Source organism: Lepidochelys kempii, chromosome 2 (assembly GCF_965140265.1).
Source record: "Lepidochelys kempii isolate rLepKem1 chromosome 2, rLepKem1.hap2, whole genome shotgun sequence".
In the NCBI taxonomy this organism is placed as follows: domain Eukaryota; kingdom Metazoa; phylum Chordata; order Testudines; family Cheloniidae; genus Lepidochelys; species Lepidochelys kempii.
Genome location: NC_133257.1, coordinates 258,143,067 through 258,168,163, shown reverse-complemented (window position 1 = coordinate 258,168,163; position 25,097 = coordinate 258,143,067). Strand labels below are relative to the sequence as shown.

General features: G+C 48.0%; 1 protein-coding gene across 5 annotated transcripts in view; it reads left to right on the top strand.

Moving 5' to 3' along the window:
• Positions 1-9,925: 9,925 nt before the first annotated feature.
• LOC140907831 (cryptochrome DASH-like) overlaps positions 9,926-25,097 on the top strand; it is a 32,271-nt gene continuing 17,099 nt past the window's right edge. For 3 of the 5 annotated variants that reach the window (XM_073334701.1, XM_073334698.1, XM_073334700.1), the window contains exons 1-10: positions 9,926-10,082; positions 11,675-11,847; positions 13,818-13,911; positions 15,826-15,956; positions 17,232-17,380; positions 18,473-18,561; positions 20,022-20,095; positions 22,080-22,169; positions 23,641-23,720; positions 24,565-24,624. In XM_073334701.1, the coding sequence (XP_073190802.1) occupies positions 10,014-10,082; positions 11,675-11,847; positions 13,818-13,911; positions 15,826-15,956; positions 17,232-17,380; positions 18,473-18,561; positions 20,022-20,095; positions 22,080-22,169; positions 23,641-23,720; positions 24,565-24,624 (1,009 nt within the window). In that variant the 5' untranslated portion in view covers positions 9,926-10,013. Of the gene's footprint in view, positions 10,083-11,674; positions 11,848-11,868; positions 12,086-13,817; positions 13,912-15,825; positions 15,957-17,231; positions 17,381-18,472; positions 18,562-20,021; positions 20,096-22,079; positions 22,170-23,640; positions 23,721-24,564; positions 24,625-25,097 lie in introns of those variants that run through there. The other 2 variants (XM_073334697.1, XM_073334699.1) reach the window with 2 other exon arrangements.

Here is a 25,097-nt window from a genome sequence, read left to right as displayed (position 1 = left end):
TTTCATCACTTGCAGACATTAAAGCATTATTAGATGTCTTTCTAAAAGAAATGCTCTAGCTCAATCACAAGCTATGGGCTTGATGCAGGAATCACTAGGGGAAGTTCTCTGGCCTGAGCTCATGCATGATACAGACTAGTTGATCACAACGGATTCTTCTGGCCTTAAAATCTGACTTGAGGAACAAGACAAGTGAGTACAATAACAGAAGGGATGCACAAGGCAAGAGTGAGGAGAGCATAAATAATGTAATAAGCAGTGGTATCAGCACACTTGTTTATTTTATTTGCAAAATGAATTATTCCTTATTAATAAACTTTAAGTTCTTGTTTGTCTAAGTCCTGGTTCCCCCTGCTGCCTGGAGAGAGGACCTCTGAATTCACATCACATGAAACAAATACTGAGAATTTGCCAGTCTGATCTTTGTGTCCCCAGACTATAATTCAAGTAGTTCTGGGTTGTATGGCCTGATCCTCCCCCTCCCAAACTCACATTTCAAACGTCCCTGTGACAATTATGGTAATTTCTTGAAATATCCTGGACAAACCTTACTGAATTAAGTTTAATACCTTTGAGGTCCATTGTATTAAAAATACATTTGTTTATGTGTTATTGTAGAATTGTATGTAACCTCTTTAGGAGATGCAACTAATGCCATCTCTGAGAAGTATTGGGCACTTCAAAGGACTTTTTGGGACTGTAGTAAAGCAGAGTGGTCTCCCTCTGGACCCGAGGGAGAGAGACCCCTGGTGGGCAGAGCCAAGCCCGCCCTGCCCCGCTTCCCAGAAGTATCAGGGTGGAACAGGAAGTATAAAGGAAGGGCCCTGTAGCTCAGTTGGGCCTGGACCAGGGAAGGGGGCAGATGTCACTTCCAGGGAGCTGAGTCCTGTGCAGGATTCAGGACCAGCAGCTCAGCACCCCATTAATGGAGGAGGCTGAAGGTTCTAAAAAGGTACTGGAGGGAACACCACCTGACTATGAGGTGGCAAGACAGAACGCAGGCCTGACAGAGCAATGCCGACAGAGTTGGGTAGGAAGTAGCCCAAGGGAACCAGACTTCGGTCCAGCTGTGCTGCTGGGAAGCTAGGCATTGTGTTTGTGAATCCCCACTGACCCAGGGGCAGCACCACCTGCCATTATCAAGGCTCTGGACTGGGACCCAGTGGAATAGGGTGGTCCCAGGTCCCCATACTCTCTGCTGCCACCCCTTCCCTCCCTCTTCCCCCCCCCTCCCCGGGGCCGGCTGCCTACCCATACAGACAATTAGTTGTCTGTCCTAGCCAGGAGGCTCTGGGCCATAAACTGCTTGTCGCTCAGCCTGGCCAGAGGGGTCAGACCCAGACTATTGGTGACAGCCGTAGTGAGGCGGAATGGCCTCCCGAGTGGGAGAGACCACTATAGGAACAATACGTGTGAAGTGGGTTTCTTAGAAAATACTTTGGGTGAAGGGAATGCAAATGACACCTCCCTTTTCTGAAGCTTCACCTTGAGCATAAAGTCACTGTCTGTGATTACCTATTCAATGTCTCTTCAAAGGCCTAAAGGAATAAATGAGTGAGTCTTAGAGTCATAGGTGTGCTTGTTTTGACCGGAACTGGTGACCACAGGAAAACCCCTGGATGGGGGTGGTTAAAAAGCAAATCACCAACCAGAGTCCTTGTAGGAGTGATTTCTGGTAAGCTTATTAGCACATATGAAGGTTCTTTTACTGTTTTCAATACGTTTTCTCTGTAATGCTTTTACTCTATGGATAAATGTGCTTGCACAGAAAAAATTGGTGTGCGCAATTCTCTGAAGATAAAATGAGCAAGCTTGCTTAGACAGTCTGCTTTGCAAGTGAAGTCAGAGTATGATCATGGGGCTCGGGAGCCTGGAAATTCTCCCTTCTGACTGGGGTGAGAAGCATGTCTCCTCCCAGGAGACAATGGCTGGGGACCCAGAAGCTTAGAGTGGATGGCCTTGCTGGATCATAGAGCAGGAAGACAGGTGTGAATGTCCTGAACACCTTTTGTAGGTTTTAAGGCCCGGAAGGACCATTATGAACATCTAGCCTGCTCTCCTCTATACACAGGCCATAGAATTTTACCTTGTGATTCCCACAATAAAACTGTATCTTGTAGTCGAGTCAGAGTGTACCTTTTGGAAAGAGACCCAATTTTGATTTAAAGACTTCGGGTGATAGAGAATCCACCATGCAGCAGCAATTGCTGACCAAAGTGAGAAGGCTTTGCTTGTTAAAGGGAGAATGGAAAACTGGCATCCCTTTTGGAGCAGAGAGGCAGGTGTCAGCAGAACAAAATGTCTTTTGTTCTTATGGTCCGCATCTGTCTGAACAGAAAATCCAGGCATGAAAAACACTGCAGTCCAAGGATCACAATGCCAGTTCTCTTGCTTTCTCTATTTGGCACAAGCTGCTTTTCACCCCCACACTTCATGCACACACCTATGATACACTCATTTACAGAGCATGGTTTCATAATAACCCATATGAGCATGGTCTGGGGAGGGGAATTACATACAGAACCAAAGGAGAGCAAACCACCACATACCTAAAAAAAGAACTTAGCCAAATGCAAACTGTTATACTCAGGAAACTAACAAGGGAGCCTATTAATAGTGTCTAATGCCTTAGAAAATTCTGATTTGCATGTGAAGTGGTATTTGGCTATGTCACAGGGTAGGTACACCCCATCATGGGGTGTCAGATTGTGGGGGTTAGCCAAATGGGTAATGGTCCAAGTGGCCTGGGTCTATATATCAGCCCTGCAACTCAGGGCAGTACGGTCCAATGGCCAGAGTCAATAAGGCTGTCTTTCTGCAGCCAAGATCATCCCTGCAGGCATCAACCCACCCTTCTCCCACCAGGTCCCAACCCAGAGAACCACTACTTCTATGATCAGTCCCAGTCATCCATTACTATAGTCCCATTCCCTGAGCTGCTTCCTTCCCTTTCTTCCAATGCCAGTAGTCTCAGCCTCCACTGTCTCTCCACCAGCAGTTGGCTGGGGGTCCACTGCAGCCCTAACCCAGCTGACTTCTGTGTCCTGGCACTCCAGCAGGAGCCTGCAACACAAGTTTACTCCCATAAGTGGCCAGCCCAGACTGAGCTGAGCTACTCCCTTTTATACTCTGGTTCCAGTTGGAGCATGCCCAGGGGTGAGTGGGGTGTGGCTTCCTTGGTGGGGCAAGTCAGTTTCCCCTCCCACCCTTTGTCTGTCTTGTCTCTTTAGATTGTAAATGTTTCAGTGCAGGGATTGTTTCTTACTACGTGTAGGTACAGTGGTTAAAATGGGCCCTCTAGGTACTCCTGTAATATAAATAGTAATATAACAAAATTTGTATTCTTTTCTTTATGGAGCATACAATTAGCCTAGATTTTTTTTCTCCTGGCTTTTCTTTAACCCCGGACATATCAAGTCTTGTCTTGTTTATTTTTGCGAGAGTTCTCTTTAGGAGCTTCAAGGAGTAGATCTGAACTTTCTCAGCCCATAACTGAAGGAAAAGAGGGTAGAATATTTAATTACAGAGCACATTTTTTCTTTGTCGGGCATCTCTCAGTGCCATGTTAGCACGGTGACAGAAACAGACTTCCATCTATCTGTGAATCAGCTGTCCTCTCAGCACAAGTGAACCGACATTTCCTTTGTTTTGAGCAATTTGCTTAAAGGGATATTTATCAGACTGGCAACCCATCATCCCTGGGGACTGAACTCTGGAACCGCAGCAGAAAGATACAGGCCTGTAGCACCAAAGATACAGGAGAGCTCCCTGAGCTGTAGGAAGTGGAAGGCTGTATAACTGCTGGGGACATAAGAACAGCCATACTGAGTGAGACCAATGGTCCATCGAGCCCAATATCCTCCTGTCTCTGACAGTAGCCAGTGACAGATGCTTCATAGGGAATGAACAGAACAGGGCAATTGTGAGTGATCCAACCCCAGTTGTCTAGTCCCAGCGTTTGGCAGTTGGAGGTCTGGGGACACCAGGAGCATGGGACTGCATCCCTGATCATCTTGGCTAATAGACATTGATGGACCTGTCCTCCATGAACTTATCTAATTCTTTTTTTAACCCAGTTATACTTTTGGCCTTCACAACATCCTGTGGTAATGAGTTCCACAGGTTGATTGTGCATTGAGTGAAGAAGTACTTTCAATGGTTCCCCAGCTGTGCCCATCAGCTTGGCTTCCACAACTCTTCGCCATGTTGTTTTCGGGCGGCCTCGTTTTCGCTTGCCTTCAGGTGTCCATCTTATTCACAGTCTGGTGATGTAAAGGAGTAAATAACACTTCCCTATTCATTTTCTCTGTACTATTAATGATTTTCTAGATCTCTATCATATCCCGCCTTATTTGTCTCTTTTCCAAGGTGAACAGGCTCTGTCTTTTTAATTTCTCCTTGTATGGGAGGTGTTCCATACCCCTAAACATTCTTGTTGCCCTGCTCTGTAGCTTTCCTGATTCTAATCTATCTTTGAGATGGGGCAACCAGAACTACATGCAGTATTCTAGGTGTGGGCATACCATGGATTTATATGGTGGCATTAGGATATTTTCTGTCTTCTCATCTATCCCTTTCCTAACGGTTCCTAACATTCTGTTAGCTCTTTTGATGGCTGTTGCACATTGAATGGATGTTTTTGGAGAACTACCCACAATGACTCCAAGATCTCTTTCTTGAGTGTTATGAGCGAATTTAGACCTTATCATTTTGTATGTCTAATTTGGGTTATATTTTCCAGTGTGAATTACTTTGCATTTATCAACATTGAATTTCAACTGCCATTTTGTCACCCAGTCACCCAGTTCTGTGAGATTCCTTTGTAAGCCTTTGCAGTCAGTTTTTGACTTAACTATCGCGTAATTTTGTATCATCAGCAAATTTTGCCACTTCACTGTTTACCTCTTTTTCCAGATCATTTATGAATACGTTGAATAGCACAGATCGCAATACAAATCCTTGGGGCACCCCACTATTTACCTCTCTCCATTGTGAAAATTGACCGTTTATTCCTACCTTTTATTTCCTGACTTTTAACCAGTTACTGATCCAGGAGAGGAACTTCCCTCTTATCCCGTGACTGCTTACTTTGCATAAGCCACTAGGTGGTGTCATGATCACAAGTATTGGCCTTCCCTTGGCTATTACGTTTGCAACCCAAACATTGCAGCACTAAGAACAGGACTATAAACAAATGTGAAACCAATTTCATTTATTGTTATTATCCAAACGGACGGAAATATAAACAGAGCCTAAACAGTGACTTGTACACTGGATTTTTAAAACCCCTTCGCTTCTAAATACCTATGGTGCTATTCGTAACATAGGGAGAGACATGCACTTGTCTACAAGACATGATTCCTTAGCTGACAGTGTTGCTTTAAATGGGCCAATTTATAAAATTAGCTATCAGCTCTCCCTTTCTTTTCTCCATTGTGAGCTTTGGGAGATGAATCACTGTGGTTCATATCTAGGGATATAATATGGCAATGAAGGGAAAAGAAGGAAACCAGGGAATTATGAGTCACATGGAAAATCAGTATCATTTCCTTGTGCCAGCCACTGCAAAGAGCTTTTTAAGGATCTTGAGGGTCTGGAAGAGTTGGTGCTCAATATGGAAATAAAACAAGGACTCCCTGCTCGATGATGTGTTGGGTGTCATAACAGCCTAGGATTTCTCTGGAGCATCCAGGAATCAGGATCTGGCTCCACTGGAAAAACTGAATCAATGGAACATTCAAAACTTCAGGACTAAGGCCAGATGCCCTGGTGAACTGCTGCAATTCACTTTCTGGATTCTGCATCCCAGTCCCCCTCCTAGTCTATTATCCTGACCCTGGGCACCAGTGGAATTCCCCTGGGGAGGAATTTGGCTGAACACCCAGTGAGGTAGGTGAGGAGTGTTGCACAAATCCTGTTGTTACTAAGAATAAATGTTGAATGCAAAATGGACCTTGAGGACAATTCTGTGAATAATCTGGACTCTGAGTAAGTGATGTGTCACCAATGGGTGTCACAGTAGAACTACAGAAGCAGTGGGATGAGGCAAGTCTTTGACTCCAATCACGGTTATTAGTGATAGGGATAAAAGACGCTACTGTTGCTCGGTAGTGGCCAGTTGCTTTTAACAAGCTTTAATAATGAGTTGGTGAGTTCCCTAGGAAGTTGCCCTATACACCAATGGGTTCTGCTTTACAGGGCAAATCTTTATCAAGGCCCCCCAGCCTGAACCAATAAGGTCCTGTGCATGCAAAGGCCAGACTTGGGGAATCCATGCCATTGTTATGCACCTCTGGGTGGGGTGGAACAAAGAGAGCTCGGAGTGAGAGGAGAGATGGAAGAGCAAGGATCTATTATTGCTATGTGGATCCACTGCTCTCCATAAGGGAGGAGGAGACTGAAGCAGCTATACATCCTCTCTGTGGCCTGCTTCCTCCCCATCCTCCTCTTGGGTTCTGGGAAGTGGGTGGGCGCAAGCCCACCCATGGCTAGAGGACCCTCCCCCAGCCTATGGAGAGGATCCAGTGAGCCCAGCACTCAAATAATTACGGGGGACAACAGAAAAAATAACAAGGACAGATGTGAAGGTCAAAGGGTCAAAAGTAGAAAACCTAAAGGGGACATCGAGCAGAGAACCACAGACAGCGCCCACTGCTCCTCGAAGGTGTCAAGGGAGCCAGCGGATGCTGCCCAGAGGAACTCAGGATGCGTGAACGGAGAGAGACTTGGAAATAGGACTCATGGTCGCAGAGAAGCCCCTCAGCCAACATCCTCTCCCTGGAGTTGTAGATGGCCACTTTGGCTATCACTAGAAGGAGGCTGGCGAGGAGGTCCCGTGACTTTGTGGGGCCATGGATAGGGTGTGCATATACGAGAAGATGGGGGGAAATGTACAGCCAAAACTGCAAAAATAAGTCCAGGAGGACCTGGAAAAGGGGCTGCAACCTGGTGCACTCAAGGTAAATATGCGCCAGGGTCTCCCTCACGCCGCAAAAGGGACAGGCATCTGGAACAGGGGTGAACCGTGCCAGGTACACACCTGGGCTCATGGCTCCATGAAGGAGCCGTCAACTAATATCCCAGGCTGGCCGTGGAACCTAGGTGGAATCTAGGCTGGCCCACCAGGGTTCCTCACCCACAATAGGTGGTAATAGGTCCCGCCACTTAGTGTCAGGGCAGGACACAAGGGTGAGGAAATGGAGAGTATGGAGCATGAGCATATACAGATGTGCTCTTGGCACGGTTCAAGAGAGAACCAGCTGCAGGTTCCTGGAAGGTCAGCATGCAGCTTGCCTGCTCAGACTATGCCTGGCTTTCCCGGGTTTGGCCCGAAGTGAAGGCCACAGTGATAACACAGCAGAGTCCTCAGTGACCCTGCACAGGGCCTTAATAAGGGATGCTCCATCACAGAGATACCCAAACTTTGCCCATTGGAAACTTGCCAGGAACCTGCTGAAAGCATTCCCTAATATGCATACCACGGAGGAGATTTCAGCCATTCTGTTCCGAGCTGTGGAGACGAGGTCTATATGGAGACTGCAGGGCCCAGATGATGAGAAAAAGGGACTCCTTCCCTTGTTTCTCCACCAGATAGCACAATATTTTCTCTTTCTGGTGCCATGAATACACAAGTGAGCTTAACAGCAGCACAGCTGTGCTGATGCAGCTGTGCCGCTGTAAGATCGCTCGTGTAGCCGCTCTTTGCCAACAGGAGAGAGCTCTCCCATTGACATAATTAAAACACCTCCAACAAGCGGTGGTAGCTATGTTGGTGGGTGTGATAAATGAAATGGGGGGTGGGGGGGTTAGCTCCCTTTTATGGACACCCAGCCAGTCAGTAGCTATAAAATCCCTCTTAGTAGCTGTTCTCTAATTGTGCTACCTGTAAAGGGGTTAAAAAGCCTCACAGCTATGCATAGGTAAAAGGAAGTGAGTGGACACCTGGCCAAAAGAGCCAATGGGAAGGCTAGAACTTTTTAAAATGGAGAAGAAACTCTCCTTTTGTCTGTCTGTGGTTGTTCTCCCGGGGAGAGGCGGAGAGGGCAACAGCTATGCTGTAAAAAGCTTGGGCCAGGTATGAAAAACCATCAATATCATACCTAGAAACTACTCATTGGAAACCCCAAATATGTAAGTAAATCAGGAAATGTCTAGGAAGACACGATTAGATTTATCTCTTTTATTTCTTTATGGCTTGTGGATTCCTCTGTGCTAACCCCAGGTGTTTTTGTATTGCTTGTAACCTTTAAGCTGGACCTCAAGAAAGCTATTCTTGGTGCTTAATCCTTGTATTTGCTCTTTTAAAATCTAGCAATAACCTGAGTTCCAGATGTTGGGGTTTTTTTAAAATAAAATTTACCTTTTTTAAGAACAGGATTGGATTTCTGTGTCTTAAGAGGTTTGTGCCCATGTTGTTGAATTAGCTGGTGGCAACAGCTGATTTCTTTTTTTCCTTTTCTTTCTCAGCTCTTCCCCGGAGGGTGTGTGTGTGAAAGGGCTTGAGGGACCCCACAGGAAGGAATTCCCAAGTGAGTAGGGTGATCAGTTGTCCCGTTTTTATAGGGACCATCCCATTTTTTGGCGCCTATTACCCTCCACCCCGTCCCGTTTTTTCACAGTTGCTATCTGGTCACCCTACAAGTGCGCCTTCCTCGGTTCTCAAAGGGGTTCTGCACTTGGGTGGTGGCAGCATCAACCAATCCAAGGTCAGAGAAAAGCTGTAACCTCGGGAGTTTAATACAAGCTGTCATGGAGTGTGGTGGAGTCAGGGCCCTGCACCCCCCTCTTCCTGCGATTCTCCATGACTTACAGCCAGCCTGTAAAATGGAAGGTTTATTAGACGACAGGAACACAGTCCCAAACAGAGCTTGTAGGTACAAACAGGACCCCTCAGTCGGGTACCTCTGGGGGGCGCAGGAAGCTTAGATCCCAGCCCTGGGGCTCCCTCTGATTCCCCAGACCGCTCCAAACTGAAACCGCCTCCAGCAGTCTCACCCAGCCTCCCCCCGGCTCCTCCTCCAGCCTTTGTCCAGTTTCCCCGGGCAAAGGTGTCACCTGGCCCCAACCCCCTCCTGGCTCAGGTTACAGGCTCAGGTATCGTCCCTCAAGTAAAGTCACCCCCTGCTACCCCATCCCCATATGCAAACAGTCCCAATAAAACTCCCCTGCGACAGTCCCAGGTCAATCCGCCCTGCTTCCTACTGCATCACAAAAGCCTGGAGTGGTAAGTATTAATTTTTAAAGTCCTTGTGGGCACCCACCTTCTGCACTCAATGTGCCAGAGGAGGGAATCAGCCTTAACAGCGGGAGAGCGTCTCCCGCCGACATAGCGCTGTCCACACCGGCACTTCTGTCGGTGTAATTTATGTCACTCAGAAGGGTGTTTTTTCACACCCCTGAGGGACATAAGTTATACCGACAGAAGTGCCAGTGTAGACATAGTTTGGGTCTATTTTCCAGGCTGTCAGCATGGACAGAGAACACTTTGGTAACAATTTCCCTCTCCATCTCTGAAGGTTTCATGCCGCTGCCCAAATTCTCAGCAGGAGCAAATCCCCTAGTGGACTTCATGGCATTTCTGGCTCTTCTTTTTCAGGGGGAAATCTCAGCTGGGGCTATTGGTTTGAGTTGACCGATTTGTTTGTGGGGTGGTGTTTGTTAACATTTAAGATACCCCAATCACCCTTAGACAGAGACACACTGCAGCCCTGCTGCGTGGACCTTCAGTGTTGTGGGGACAGGGGTAGTTGCAGGCCAAAAAGGGGGCTCAGAGTGTCTAAATCTGCCTTTAGGTGGCCCCACCTTCACGCCGGCTGGCAACCAGGCCCCGGACGCCGGCACGGAACGCTGAGCAGCCGGGCGGGGCCCCGCCTTTGTCGCCCTGCCCGGTCGCTGCAGCGGGGCCGGGGCTGGGCGTAGCACGGCGGCGGCAGGGGGCCGGGCCGGGGCTGCGGGAGGCGGAGCGGCTCCTCCTGCTCCTCCCAGCCGGGCCGCGGCGGGGGGCTGCCCGCGGCATGTCGGGGGCCGGGCCGAGGACGGTGATCTGCCTGCTGCGCCACGACCTGCGCTACCACGACAGCCAGGTGGGGGCAGGCGGCGGCGCGGGCCGGGCTGGGGGTGCGGGGCGCGGCTGCCGCCCGCGGAGCGCCGGGCGCTGTCAGGGGCACGGGCTGGGCTGGGCCGGGCCGGGCCGTCCCCGGGCGCCGAGCCCCGCGCCCCCGCCGGGAGCCCGGCCCCAGGCCGCTGCGGAGTTGTTGTCCCGGCTGCCCCGCACGTGGCTTTATGTAACCCGGGCGCTTCTGAGCTCCGCCCCCGGGGCCGCTGCTGAGAGCCGGGGCTTGCGGGGCCGAGCCCGGGCCCTGAGCGGGCTGGGGGACCCTAGCCTGAGCTGGGGCCGCAAGGGCAGAGCCGGCGGCTGGGTCTGGAGAGGGGGAAGCGAGGCGGGTGGCAGGGCCATTTTGGTTGGGGAAAGGGACTCGCTGGTGTCCCGGAATGATGGCGGGCGGGCGGGATAGCTCAGTGGTTTGAGCACTGGCCTGCTAACCCCAGGGGATGCAGCCGAGGAAGTGAGCTGTAGCTCAGGAAAGCTTATGCTCAAATAAATTGGTTCGTCTCTAAGGTGCCACAAGTACTCCTTTTCTTTTCGCCAATACAGACTAACACGGCTGCCACTCTGAAACCTGTCATCCCGAGGGTGACCAGATGTCCCAGTTTTACAGGGACAGTCCCGGTATTTGGGGCTTTTTCTCATATAGGTGCCAATTACCCATCCCCCCGTCCCGATTTTTCACACTTACTATCTGGTCACCCTGATCGTCCCTGGGAGGTAGGGGTGGGACCTATAGGGATCTTTGGCAGTGAAAGGCAGAGCTCTGAGCAGCACATAGCAACGCTACCAGTGTCCTGCATGACTAGAGGGAGATTTAGGGAGGCCAGCGGCAATTACCGAGGTTGGAATTTGACCAGAACTCTGGGGATAGCACCACCCCATTACAGATATTGCCATGGGGTCTTTCATGCCCTGTACGCTGACCCTTATTGTGGACGCTGCCCACACATTTTAGTCCGTTAAACTAGGGCCACATTTTAATCTCTCCTCCTGCCAGCAGAGGGTCTGAGAGTCCAGCAGATCCCAGCCTAGGGGAAGAGTGGGGATGGCATGGGAGAGTGCCCCGTCACTGCCTCAGTGCCCCCATGCCCTGTGGTAACTGCGATGAAGGGTTCCGGCTCTGTGCATGGGAAGGGGGAGGTTGGAGGGGACAGCTGTAAGAGCAGCAGCATTCCCTGGTTAGCCTTGAGGCACTTCTGTGGGGATGTGATTACTGACTCAATCGACATGGACGTACCTACCTTTCACCTTGGTGCTGTATAAGCCCCTTTGAGGAAGTCTAATTTTTATAACTGGCATCTGGATACCAAGGTGATAGACACGCTGGGGCTCTGATCCTGGTCTCTTTTAAGTCAATGGGAGTTTTGCCTACAAAGTCTGTGCAGGATCAGGCCCTGGAAGAGAGAGACCCTATAATAAAAGCTATAGTACAATATCCAGTTGCATGTCTTCCTTTTTCATGATGAGTCTGAATAAAGGAAAATTGAAATGGTGCTATGAATTGCTGTACAGAAAGAAAACACCTGGAGCACTGACATCTTTAACTGCTCCTCTCTGTATTTCTAGGTACTACACTGGGCTCAGAATAACGCAGACTATATCATTCCTCTCTACTGCTTTGATCCAAGACAGTACCTAAGAACCTATTACTATGGTTTCCCAAAGACTGGGCCGCATCGACTCAAATTTTTACTGGAAAGCGTGAAGGATCTAAGGCAAACACTCAAGAAAAAAGGAAGGTACAGGGGGGTTTGTCCTAAACATGAGTCTGTTTTATTATTTAACCCACTTTGTTCTCCCACCTCCTCTTCCTTAAGACTTGTCTGTCCTATGGAGCAAGCAATGCTGGTGACAAGCACGTTTGAGCACCTGTTGCTAGTACCATAAAAACACAGGAATTCCCATGCTAGCCCAATAGCCTGTCTCTGGCAGCAGCCAGCACCAGATGTTTCAGAAGATTATGCAAGAAACCCCATGGTCAGCAATTATGGGATATCTGTCTATCTAAGGTTCTTGTATGGCCTCCATTACCATAACATCTCAGCACCTCACATTATATAAAGTATTTATTCTCACAACATCCTTGTGTGGTAGGGAAGTACTTTTATCCCCATTTTACAGATGGAAACTGAAGCACAGAATGGCTAAGTAATAGGAAATCTGTGGTAGAGGAGGGAGTTGCACACTGGTCTCCGTAGTGTCAAGCCAGTGCTCCAACCACTGGACCATCCTTCCTATCCCTAGGGAGTTTCATCTAGTGGTTAGCTTGAGCCCCCTTGATGTATGAAAGATGTTTTCTCAGACCAACAGGGGCCGTGGCTTTCTGTGTAGCCCATAGCTCAGTGTTATACCACTGATAATACAGTCCTCAGGAAAATCATCTTGTCCATACTGGTCAGGGAAAGTTATTAGAATCTAAAATTTTCCAAGCACCTTTTTCTTCATTTTATTATTATCACAGCAAGCTAATGTTAATCCTTGGGTAGCAGAATATGCAGCAGCTGGCTTGCCCCTCTCCTGAGGGGGTGCAGTGGTGACAGGTTGTGGATCACAACACCTGAAGAATACCTTTAGGTCTGCAATACACTATGGTCCATGAAAGGGGTTATGCTCATTTAGGAGGACCAATCTGAATCCCTAACAAAGGTAATGAACAGGCCAGTATGTGCCACTGGCCTGTACTGGAGAGAATCAGAACTGCTCAAACACATGTGATGCCTTGCGACTGACTCACAAAGGCCACATATAAGACCTAACATCTCTGCAGATAAGAGATTCTTCTTTAGCTCAAATGGCAAAGACCTCTGATTTTTAAGATCATTCAGATCTATACTCCATCTGTTAATATTTGGCATGTCCTTTCAATGCCGTAGTATTAACGGACCAGATTGTAACTCTCCCTCACTTTAGATCCATGCATAGTGGTGCTCCTCCATGCATAACTCTCCTTTCACATCCATTGTGAGCATGTAGAGGGGAACAACCGTTTCCACAGCATGTCTCTCTACGTCCCCCACCTAAACCCAGCCAAGCCCTTTCTTGAAGCAGTGTTTTTGCATAAACTAAGCATTGAGTTTAAATTGTCCTAAGTATTGAGTTTAAATTGGTGATTTAAACTCGATGATTGCTTGTTCTGTTCATTCCCTCTGAAGCACCTGGCACTGGCCGCTGTCGGAAGACAGGATACTGGGCTAAATGGACCTTTGGTCTGACCTAGTGTGGCTGTTCTTAAGTTCTTATGTCCTGACAGTGTGGCTTTAACTATTGCAGAGCTACCCAGAGTCACTGCACTGCTTTGCTTGATGTTAATAAATTAATCTTTTCTCCCACGCACGCAAACGCATGATAGGTGCCTCACGAACACAAGTGCAGACACCGCCCCTGTCCCAAACAGTCTGCATTCAACAGGTCATAAACAATGAGGTCCATGTGCAGATGAAAATGGGGGAAAGGAGAAGAAAGGACAAGAGAGGCAATAATAAGTATTGTCTCTTTTTTAATGCCCCTGCCTCTCTCTGGCTGTATCCAGCTGGTGTCTCTTGTCTCATACTTACTCTGCAGGCTCTTTGGGGCAGGACCATCTTTTTGTTCTGTGCTAGCACTGTGGGTCCTGGTCCACGACTGGGGCTCCTAGGTGCCACGGTCATACAAAGAATAATAATAAATAATAGCATAAAGCCTAATTCCTTCCAACTTTGTGTATCCGCAGTAATTTGGTGGTAAGGAAAGGGAATCCGGAAGATGTGGTTCATGATCTTATTACGCAGCTGGGCACCGTTGCTGCCGTGGCTTTCCATGAAGAGGTAAAGGAAAGGTTTGAACCATGTTGGCTCAGCATAAAGTTGGCAAGAACATTTAGTGCAGGGCAGTGGACTTGCCTGGCCTGTGAATTCAGAGTCCTTTATGTTCTCTGCTACTGTCATGTCTTAACCCCTTGGAGCTGGCTAATTCCAAGGGAGGTCTTAGGTCCGAGTGGCTGATGGGAATCAATTGTGGGTACAGGGTACAGGTTGCTGGTTGTGAGTGGCCACTCGGGGGCGCTGTGCTTTGGAGGAAAGCAGTTTCTGGATGCTGGAGGGCTGAGACTCAAGGGTGGAGCAATATTCTCCCTCCAACTGGAAACTGCTGTGTGCCTCTCGAACTGCAGAAATGATGGGCATACACTGCCACGCCCTGGCTCCTTGCTCAGACTGGGAGCCAGCAGCAGGCAGAGTACAGTGGGAGCAAGGGGGCACCAGCAAAGAGCCCAGCCTACCTGTGTATAGGGAAGTGGAGGCAGGGAGGGCGCCGCAAAGAGCCCAGCCTACCTGTGTATAGGGAAGTGGAGGCAGGGAGGGCGCCCCTGCAGTTAGATGGAGAACGGTGAGGAAGCAAAAGAGGATAGACTTGTCCTGTTGGTGGGACGTCGATCTGTTGGCAGAAGTGGAGATCCGCCGATTTCTGCACAGCAGATCTGGAGGAGGAGCTCACCAGGAAACTAGGGAATTGACTGCTCTGATATAGCAGCTGCAGGGGCAAGGAGGGAGAAGCAGGCTATTTTCCTGCAGTCAGAGAAGTGGAAGTGTCATGATGATGAACTGGCTGGCTCGTAGGGGCCACCACTACCTTCTTCTGGATGGAATTGGAACTGCCCAACTGCGTGTCAGAGGCCAGAACAGGACTGAGGAGGGAGCCAGGTGTATGGTTTGGGGCAGTGATGGGGGCTGTGTCAGCATATTCTCAGCGAGCTAATTGTGAGTGGCTATTGGAAACTTGCAATGTCCCTAGCCACCAATCTGAATCACAGCCACAGCTAGGGTTGCCAACCCTCCAGGAGTGGCCTGTAGTCTCCTGGAATCAGCATCGATCTCCCGGGGATTGTTGAAAGCAATCCGGGAGATTTTAATAGGATATTTTAAGGAAATGACACCACGTCATGCTGGGGAAAAAAATCTCCCGGAATAGTTTCAGTCAGAGTTGGCAACCCTAGCCACAGCCCTTGGGAAGGCCAGAACTTCATCCCTTTGCCTTGATCTGGATTTAAAAATCCATTAATCCACCCAGCACAAGCAGTTTAATCCGCGTTTAAGGTCCATCACAGCTGTGCCCCTCCCTACTTACCCCATCTTGTCACATCGACTCCTGGCTCCGCCAATGGCACCTGTCTCGACCATCCATCCTGCAACTCTGTCTGGGCGTGATGCACAGCCCACTGCAGTGAGTGGCAAGATGCCCCTGGATATCAGTGGGCCATGGACCCAGTCCTTTATGCCTTCTGCCACATTGCCTTCTGCACATGAATCACCCTCCTTGAGCTGTTCCTCTTCTCCTTCAAATTCCTTCTCAACAACCAACTCTTTTATGATGCCTACAAGAAACTGGTCAACTAAGAGCTTGATGCAAGGCCTGTGTAGTCAATGGCAGGACTCTCATTGGCTACCATGAGTGCGGGATCAGGCTGTAATAGCAGACAGGTCAAGGGGCAGCTGGGTACAGCTGATGTGTGTTGATCTAATAAATGAAACCCAGGATATAATGTCTAGGAATTGTTGGCATTTTGCTTGTGCTCATCTCTTAAAGGGAGGGGTGCGAGGGATTGAGGCCAAAGCCAAATCTGGCAAAGGGGAGGACATAGGAGTGGGAGGTCAGTGTGCATGAGGCACCCCAGATGCTCTCAGCTGCACGTTGGGTGCGCAGACAGAAGAGCCTCTCTCTGCTTTTGTCCCCATTGGTGCTAGGTGACGAAAGAGGAGCTGGACGTAGAGAAGGCGCTGCAGCGGGTGTGCGCTCAGCATGGGGTGAAGATCCAGACCTTCTGGGCATCCACTCTCTATCACCGGGACGACCTGCCGTTCAGCCACATTTCCAGGTAGGCTGATCTCTGCCTTCACTCTGTGCGTGGGGATGCTGCCCATTCTTCCCTCTGCCACTGCGTTCACTGCCAGCTCAGGGGACGGATCCTCAGTATAAATTGTCATAGCTCTGTTGGCTTTAATGGATTTATGACAACAATGTACACCAGCTGAGGCTTTGCCCCAGGGGCCTCTTGGCTCATATGCACCAGGGGGTGTGTGTGGGGGCTGTTTAGCTTACCTGCACCACATAGGAGGGAAGGGGCAGGGGAAGGGCCTGTTGGCCCACCTGCACCAATGGGCAGGGGCGGGGCCTGTTGGCCCACCAGCACCTCTGGGGAGGGACCTGTTGGCCCCTCTGTACCAGGAGGGGAGGGGCCTGTTGGCCTATGTGCACCAGTGATGGGAGGGCATTTATTTGTTTTCGCCTCCTCCCAGGGCACAGTTTGCTCCTGTTGCTTCTTTGTTTGTCCCATGCTGCCTGGTGCCCACACAGCTGGGTTACTGCAGTGCCTGCAGGGCAGGGCTGAGCCGTTGCTCACAGCTGGGTCATGAGGCAGCGGGGCAAGTGCCATCTGTGCTCAGAGTAGCCCCCTGCATTTAGTGTAGTGGCTAGATAGGAGCAGACTGACTCTGCATTGGCAGTGCTGGCCCTGGCTTCTTTCAGACCTGCTCTCTGAGCCCAGCACTGAGGGTTTCTTCCCTCCCACACCCCTGTGCTGAGGAACCGAGGAAATCCAGATAATTTCATCCGCCCCCCATTTTACTACATCTGCCAAAGGTATCCCCCAGAGCTGCTTTTCTGGTGACAGAGATTGGCCCTCAGCCCAAATGGGGCTTCCTTAATGTACATTAGGGATGGTGGGATAACTACCTTTCCTCCTGTCGGGAAGAAACCAGTTTCTCCCTTGGTTTGGTTGCAGACTTGATAGCATAATATCAGTAAGTATCCATAATTCCTCCTACAGTGTTTGTACATACCATTCACAATGATATTAATGACCAGTGTATCAGAAGCTTTCATTTGATACCTCACACAGCATTCTACATAGATAAATACGGTGACAGCAATGTGTTTGGTGTAGTGAGTTTGTCAGGCCCGATCGGAGTTGCTACAGAACGTTGGACCCTTTACAACTAGGCATTGAGGGGTTCCTAAGGTCACGAGCTCACAGTTAAAATATTAACCCTACCCCTTCAAAGACTTACTGCGCTGTGGTAGCGTATTGCTGTGTGGGGAAAGTTGTGAGGGCCTGTTCCCTGTGCAGTCCTAACTGCTGTAATCCACGCAGGTTGCCTGATGTCTATACCCAGTTCCGAAAAGCAGTGGAGGCTCAGGTCAAAGTCCGTCCCACTGTGCAGATGGCAGATCAGCTAAAGCCTCTGGCCCCAGGGGTAGAAGACGGATGCATCCCCTTGCCTGAGGAGTTTGGACAGAAGGGTAGGAAAACCTTGACACAAACCAGTTCGGGTGCTCCCATTGAATTCAGGTGGAGTTGCGGGTGCTCGGCGACTCTGCTAATCGGATCCCAAGGAGTTGCATGGGGGACACCCAAAAATGGAAGCATCCCAAACTCGTGACCACTCTTGAAAATGTGGGCTACATGTGGCTCTGCCTCTGTCTACTTATTTTTAAAAGGGAATAATTGTAAAGAGTTTTGAAGCTAAATTTATTAACTTTATTAGTAGTAATATTAGTAGTATTGTGGACTTAGGGGCCCTAGGCAAGAACCAGGACCCCATTGTGCTAGGCACTGTACAAACACAGAACAAATAGATGGTCCCTACTTGAAGGAATTTACAATCTAAGTAATTGGAAAAAGCTTCAAATGGTTTGGCTACTTATGCATTAATGTACAGATTTGCCCAACAATTTCAAACAGTGAACCCAAAACGAAATACTTTAGAAATTAACTTCAGTTTTGAAAGGAAAGATCTTAATGTTGATTAGCTTTCCCCTATACACACACAAAGCAATCTATCGGAACGCGGAGCAGAATGTGTGTTGGCTGAGAGCAGAGACTAGCCCCGCCTAACATCATTACTGAGAATGGCTGTGCCATAAGCTAGAGAACTTTCACATTAATCCCTGGAAAGCTGTGTATGATGAGCTGCTGAAATGGAACTCGCACTCCCAGTGGTAAGTGCTTGGAGACCCCTGGGTGGCAGGATAGAAGGACAAAGCACTGTCACATCTGCCAACGTCTCGGGATGTGTAGTGACATCCTCCCCCACGGATGGGCCATCAATGAGCATTGATCGTGGGACTTGCATGTTCTAAAAGGATAGGTCCCTGCCGCCTGGAACAGAGCACCTTCCAGTGCTAGGAGACTCGGAGCCCTCATATGTGGCTCTGCTGCTTAAAGGGGTTACATAGAGGAGAGCTCCCATGCACTTGTCACAGAGACCAATGTTTCCATATTGACGCGGCAAGAATCAAACCCGCAGCCCCGAAGGCAACTCTCCCGTGGGTTTTGAGCTCCCTACCTTTGAGCTCGTTCTCATGCTGACAAGCTGGTGCTTTCCACTGCAGATCCCCTGACGGATCCGCGAACAGCCTTCCCCTGCAGCGGAGGAGAGACCCAGGCCTTAATGAGGCTGCAGCATTATTTCTGGGATACGGTAAGTGTGTGCATTTTCTTGCCAGTGTCCTCCCCCACCTCCTCCTGTCACATTGACACTCTGGCGGGGACGGCAGCAGTTTCAACTCCCACTAGGATTTCCTTAGCGCCTGTGAGGCACTCTTCCTCCATAGGTCTCAAAAGGCTTTACAAAGAAGGTCAGCATCGTCATCTCCATGATGATGAGGAAACTGAGGCACGGAGACAAACAGTGACTTGCCTGAAGTCACCCAGCAGGTCAGAGCCAGGAAGAGAATAGTGCCCTATCCACTAGGCCTCACTACCTAGATTTAGACTAAGGCCCTGTGTACTCCATGACATCGGTGCAAGGTGATTTTCCTGTGCAGTCTACTGTGCACCAGGCCCCAGCACAGATTAGTTGGTAAAGAAAACAGAATATGTTTATCTAACCCACTGCTGAGTGTGGGTTAGATGTCAGTCTCTGTGCCCAGTTCACAGGGATATAGGTCTGTTACAGCTCTCGTCTTGGGAACCTAGGTCTTTAGCTCAAGCTGGAGGGGTTTGTGCTTTCACCTCAGCAGGAACCTGGGGTTGGTCAGGATGGCGGCTGCTGTGTTTCTGAGACAAATAATAGGCAAGCCTGTTAATGTTTCCTGTGCAGGTCGGAGAAGATTAGCTCAATCTCAGTCTTTTTCACACTCATACAATCATGGTGGTGCTACTTATTGTGGATCAACCCTTAGGTGTCCTCCTTACTCAGGCTGGGTTCCCAGATAGTGTAGAGCTGTCACAGCTGACCCTTGTACCCCATCAGCCTCCAGCACAGAGAGCATGTCAGGTTGGGAGAAGTGGCTGGAGCGTGATGCACTCTGCCTTTGTGTAGCTGGTGTTAGCCCAGCACAAGTTAGAGCAGCCCATAGGCTGCTGTAACATGCACGAGAACTGGGGACCAGGCAGAAAATCAGGATCCCTTGCACCTGATGATGTGGAACCAGAGAATCTAGCCCTAGAAGTGCAAATCTGGGTGGCATGGGTGTAATGGAGATCAGAATGTGACCCTTTACCAGCAGCCACGGGGCAGTCAAAAATCAAAATAAATTGCTTCCAGTCTGATCCTCAAATCCAAATGATCAAGGGGCCAGCCCATCAGCTATCGCAGGAACTGGCTTTTGGAAATTAATCCTTGATTCAGATTCATTGATTGATCACTACCAGTAGGGATCAGTTAGACCATATTCCATTGTGCTTGTAAAAGTCTACTACAAAGTAAAGCAGGAAGTAGAATTTATTACACATAATCCAGGAGCTGTAATAAAAACTTCTGGGGCCATTAAATATTGTGCATCAGAGGAAATAATTTCACAGCAGAATAATGCTGCTAGACAGTCACTGGATGGAGCACTGCCCTGCACAAATATCCATCTCAAACATCCAGGAAAGCATAAGTTGCAGGCTGCCCATATAATGGTTTTAATTTTTTCTTTTTTATTGCTTGGATAGAACCTAGTGGCATCTTACAAGGAGACTCGAAATGGACTGATAGGAATAGATTATTCAACCAAGTTTGCACCATGGTAACTATTCTTCCTTGATTTCATTTGGCTGTTGAAACATCAAGTTCTGTTAGCTTAGATCTGTGGCTGTGTTTGAGATGTCCTTGGCACAGCTTATTGAGGGTGGGATGCAAAGGCAGCTGTAAAATGCCTTTATCCCCTGTCCCTGATCATGTCTTTATGGCGGGCTCTGTGTCCCAGGGCAAAGCTGAATAGCCTCAGGGCTGCATCAGAGTATGCCAGTTGCTGACAGCCCCCAAGGGACTGTTGGTACAGCAGGGACTTGCTGAAGCATGGAAATGCCGGGGCAGGGCCCGCTGCACTGAAAGCTGGGATCAAGCAGTGGCATGGAAGCCCGGCAGAGGTCATCTTCAACTGGCCGGATCTGCTGGGTTTATGGCCACTCTGCACTGCAGGAGTGGTGCAAAGCAACCAGCGGACATTAGAGTATCTGATCTGTGGTTTTTTGGTTTTTTTTAAAGACATGATACTTTTTTATGTAGGGGCCATAAGCCCAATCCTGGGAGGTACTAAGTTAGCTCCAGATTTACACTAGCGTAACAGAGCCAAATTTGCCCTAATGTTTACGGGGCTTTGACGGGGGCATGTTAAGTATTTGATCAGTGAGCAACCAGTCGGGTACAGGATCACACTGTATTAAAGACTCCCATTTCCCTGACTGAACTGCAATCAGAGCATTTTTTTTCTAGGAAAAAGAAAAGGAGGACTTGTGGCACCTTAGAGACTAACAAATTTAAGCTTTTGTGGGCTACAGCGCACTAGGAACGTTCTTGTGTTTTATTAAAATCTAGAGAGGCAAGGTGGGAGAGGTAATGATTTTCATTGGACCAACTTCTGTTGGTGAAAGAAACAAGCTTTCAAGCTTACTCTCTCTAATATCCTGGGACCAAACGAGCTATAACCTCACTGCACATAACAATGGAAGTTATTCCAATCTGGTATTTCTCCTTTTCAAATTGGGATCTATATTCTGTCTGTGGAGACTGGTGCCACCTAGTGGCTCTTTAATGGGCCACTGCTTTGTAACAGGATGTTGTTCGCATGAATTCTCATTTATTTTTGATAGAGTCCACAATGAGCTAAGCGCTTTCCAAATGGAATAAGGATGGTCCATGTGCCAAGGTGTTCACACAAAACTGTGTGCTCCAGAGAACCATCAGTCACGTCTCTGTGTATGTAAGAGCCGTGGAATGGTGTTTGGAGGATAAAGTAATAATGGTCAAATAGAATTCCAGCCAGTCACATTTTCCTGCAGCTGCCAATTGACTTCTCAGATAGAAATACTGAGCTGGTCAAAAACTTGGGAAAACTTTTTGGAAAATTTCTCCATATTTTTTCAAAATTCATCAACTTGTTAAACATTTCCACTAGCTCGGTGGAAAATGCCCGGAATGACTGCCCAGTCAAGATGCATTCGAATAACATTCATATAAAATCAAGGTTAAAAGCACTTCTCAAATCCCTGCTGTTTTCACTGTTGTATCCAGAATCAGCGTGGCCATATAAGTACCATAGATAGACTTGTATTCAAAGGAGGGTTTACCAATGGCTAGAACAGAGGACTGGGAATTTGACGTTCTGGGTTCCGTTTCTGGTTTTGTCACTGTTTCACTAGTTAAATCACTAAACCACTGAATAATTTGGGCAAGTCACCTAGGGCAAAATTTTCAAATTTACCTATCTAAAGTTATCCATTTAGGTACTTGATGACTCCCATCACTGTAGAACATAGAGATGAATGAGTTTCTCCCTGTGAGGGAGGGATTATCACACCCACTGTGAAGCTGAGTCAAAGAGAGATTGCATGACTTGACCAAGGTCATTCAGAGAGTCAGTGGCAGAAATGGGAATTTAACAAAGGTGTTCTGAGTTCTAGTCCAGCATCTTAAACACAAGGCAATCCTTCCTTTCTCTTTGTGTGTACTTAAAGATCTCATTCCCTTATAATGTTCTGGCTTTTTACACGTTTTCCTTGTGTTTATAGGCTGGCGTTAGGCTGTATTTCACCCCAATATATTTATGAGCAGATCCGGAAGTATGAAAAAGAGAGAACTGCAAATCAGAGCACATACTGGTAGGACACAACCAGATCAACAAGGCTTTCTTTCTTTGAAATGTACACTTGCATCTAGTTTGTAGACGGGACTATAAGAGGAAATGATTCAGGAGTCAGGACTACTGTTTTTGATTAACATTAGTGTTTCCTGCGCCTGTCTTCTGACTGCTGCTGGGCCTCATTTGAGCTTCTGTTTCTAATATTGGTTAGTTGGCTTTGTTAGATTGCACTGGGTACCGAGAGGCATTGGGTGTCTTGTAAGTAGAAATGATCAGCAATTATTATTATTACGAGGAAATAATGAGGTACTCACACTATACTAGAAATAATGTTTACTAATAAGAAGTAATAATTATAACGTGATTATTTCATCATTCCCAAAGATGCTGTACAAATAATAAGAGAAGTAAGACCAAATAATGATTAACGAACAAGATCATTCTGGAGCAAATGAGATTTCTCATGACAGTAACCTGGGCAGGATTTGACCCCATATTTGAAATATGATAAAATAAAATCTGTCTGTTCTGCCTGCTTTATCAGACCTATCACCCAAGTTTCTGAGAGCCTTAACATGCAGTCTGTGGCTTCGATCCTGCAAACACTTATGCCTCTGCTTAGCTATTACACCAGGAGTAGTCCCATGGATTTCAGTGGCATTACTAACAGTTGTAAAGTTAAGTATACTCACGTGTGTTTGCAGGATCCGGGCCTAACACTAGATGTGGTTGAGAAGACTGGAAAAAAAATATTGTGGATGTTTTAAAAAAATCTTTTTTCTATTTTTGTGATTTTTTTTAAAAAACATTTGGCACTGTGTCCTGGCCTATAACCTAAGCCAGACTTCCAGAGAGATCTTGTGAGCAGAAACATCAGATGAGCAGAACATTCGTGACCAGCCAGGGGTTGATGCTGGTCTCAGCGTCCAGGAGCCATGGCCTATAAAACCAGCCATTTGTGCATGGCTAGCAGCTGACCTTACATGTCAGGCAACTGTGAGCACCAAAGACTTGATCCTGCTAGTTAGTGATCACTCCTGAAAGGTGCTGAGTGCCTTCAACTCTTGTTGAAATCTGTGCTTAAGAATATGCATGTGCTTTGCCAAGTCAGGGCTTCAGTACCTCCCAGAAGTGAAGAATTGAACCCCAGTGGAGAGCAGATTGGAAGTGGTGCTGTTCAAGCCTTGGAGTGGGGTTTGGACAGGGATCTGCAAACTGCACTCTGTGAGGTCTTTTTCTATTTTAATCCTCATGATAAAAGTCAGGCCGATAGATTTTTTGCCTCTGTTAACATGACCATGTTTGCAAAGTGGTCTGACTTAAATAAAACACGGGATGTCATTAGTGACTCCATTAGGTAAACAGCAGGTGAAATCCTGGCTCGTTTGAAGTCAGTGGCAAAGTCCCCATTGATTTCAGTGGGGTCGGGATTTCACCCAGTATTTATATTGATCAAAGGCAAAAATGGAGACATGGCTGATGTGTTTTAGGGTCATATTCGAACTCCTGTGGAGGGATTACTTCCGATTTGTCGCCCTGAAGTACGGGACAAGGATTTTCTTATTGAAAGGTGAGTTTAAGTAGCATGCTTTGAAGGCGTGTTGATTTCATTTTCCATTCACGTTGCCATTTAATAGTCTTGGTGATATCAAAGCGGTTTTATGATCCGATTGCTTGGACCGTGGGCCTTACGTAGGCAACCGACCTTGTCTTCCACTTCGTGAGGTCATTATTATTGTTCTGTCATCTAGAGGCCCAAACTGAAATGGATATCCCATTGTGTTAGGTGCTGTACAAACACATAGAGAGAGTTTCCTGCCCTGAACATCTTGCAACTCTGCCAGTTAGTTTAAACCCAACATTTAGGTTTTATTAAATGTAAAGAATTGGTTTTACAAAGTCTACAGAATGGCGTCGGGAGATTTAAAAAAATCAATATGAGCAAAAGGAATTAGCCTGGGCATAAAGTTCCCTTGCCATCTGTGCACTCCCAGCACTGCAGCCTCAGGCCAGTCAGGCAAGAGAAGCAGAGAACGGCGCTAACTGGTGGGTTTTCTTTGTCTGTGCCGAGAGAAAGGCAAATAGCAAACCAAGCACGGAGTATAAAGGGAATCTGATTCTTTAAAATTTTCAGTTGAAATAATCTAGGTCTTGACCCTGCTCCCCTAGCCGACGATCCCATTGGCTTCAAGGGAACAGGAGCAGGCCCAGAAAGTATTTATAACAGGAATTTTGCTTTCGACTCTAATGTGTAATCACCATGGGTCCCTGCAGATCACCAGGAGAGCTGGTGAGCTGGCCTGATCCCAAGCTATAGTGGTGACTACAGCATCTCATGTTGTCATTGTGGCTTAGTTTAGTCCTTATGCATGTCAGTGCTGGTGTTCCTGACACTTCGTTCATTTCCCCAACAGGACTGCAGGATAAAGAGGTGCCTTGGAAGAAAGATCCCAAGCTATTGGACGCTTGGAAAGGTCAGTTGAAACTGTGATCGCAGTCTTGAGGAAAGTCAGCCCAGATTTACATTGGTGTAATGCAGAGCAGAATCAGGCTCCAAAACTTAGACTCTGTTTAGCAATAAAGAGCCCTATCTTGACTTCAGTGTGAGTGGAGGATAGCTAGCAGCTGCTGAGCACCTCCCAGGAGCAGGACCAAGTTACTAGATGCTAAAGGCCAAGTTCTGCCCTTGGAGGTACATGCACACATATATGCAATGCGTTTTAGTTAGATAGTCGAACCAGAGAGGAAATGTTTAGGCCCCCATGGTCCTCTCTGCTTCCTCGCCCAGAGGGCAGCCTGCACCTGCTGACTGTGACTCAGGGAGTGTAAGGGAGGGAAAAGCTCCCAGAAGCCCCTCATGGTGTGCTGGGGTACCCATGCTGATCCCTGGGTTCCTCACTCTGCTTGCATCCTCCTCTCAGAGCATTCAGAGGTGTGGAGCAGGACA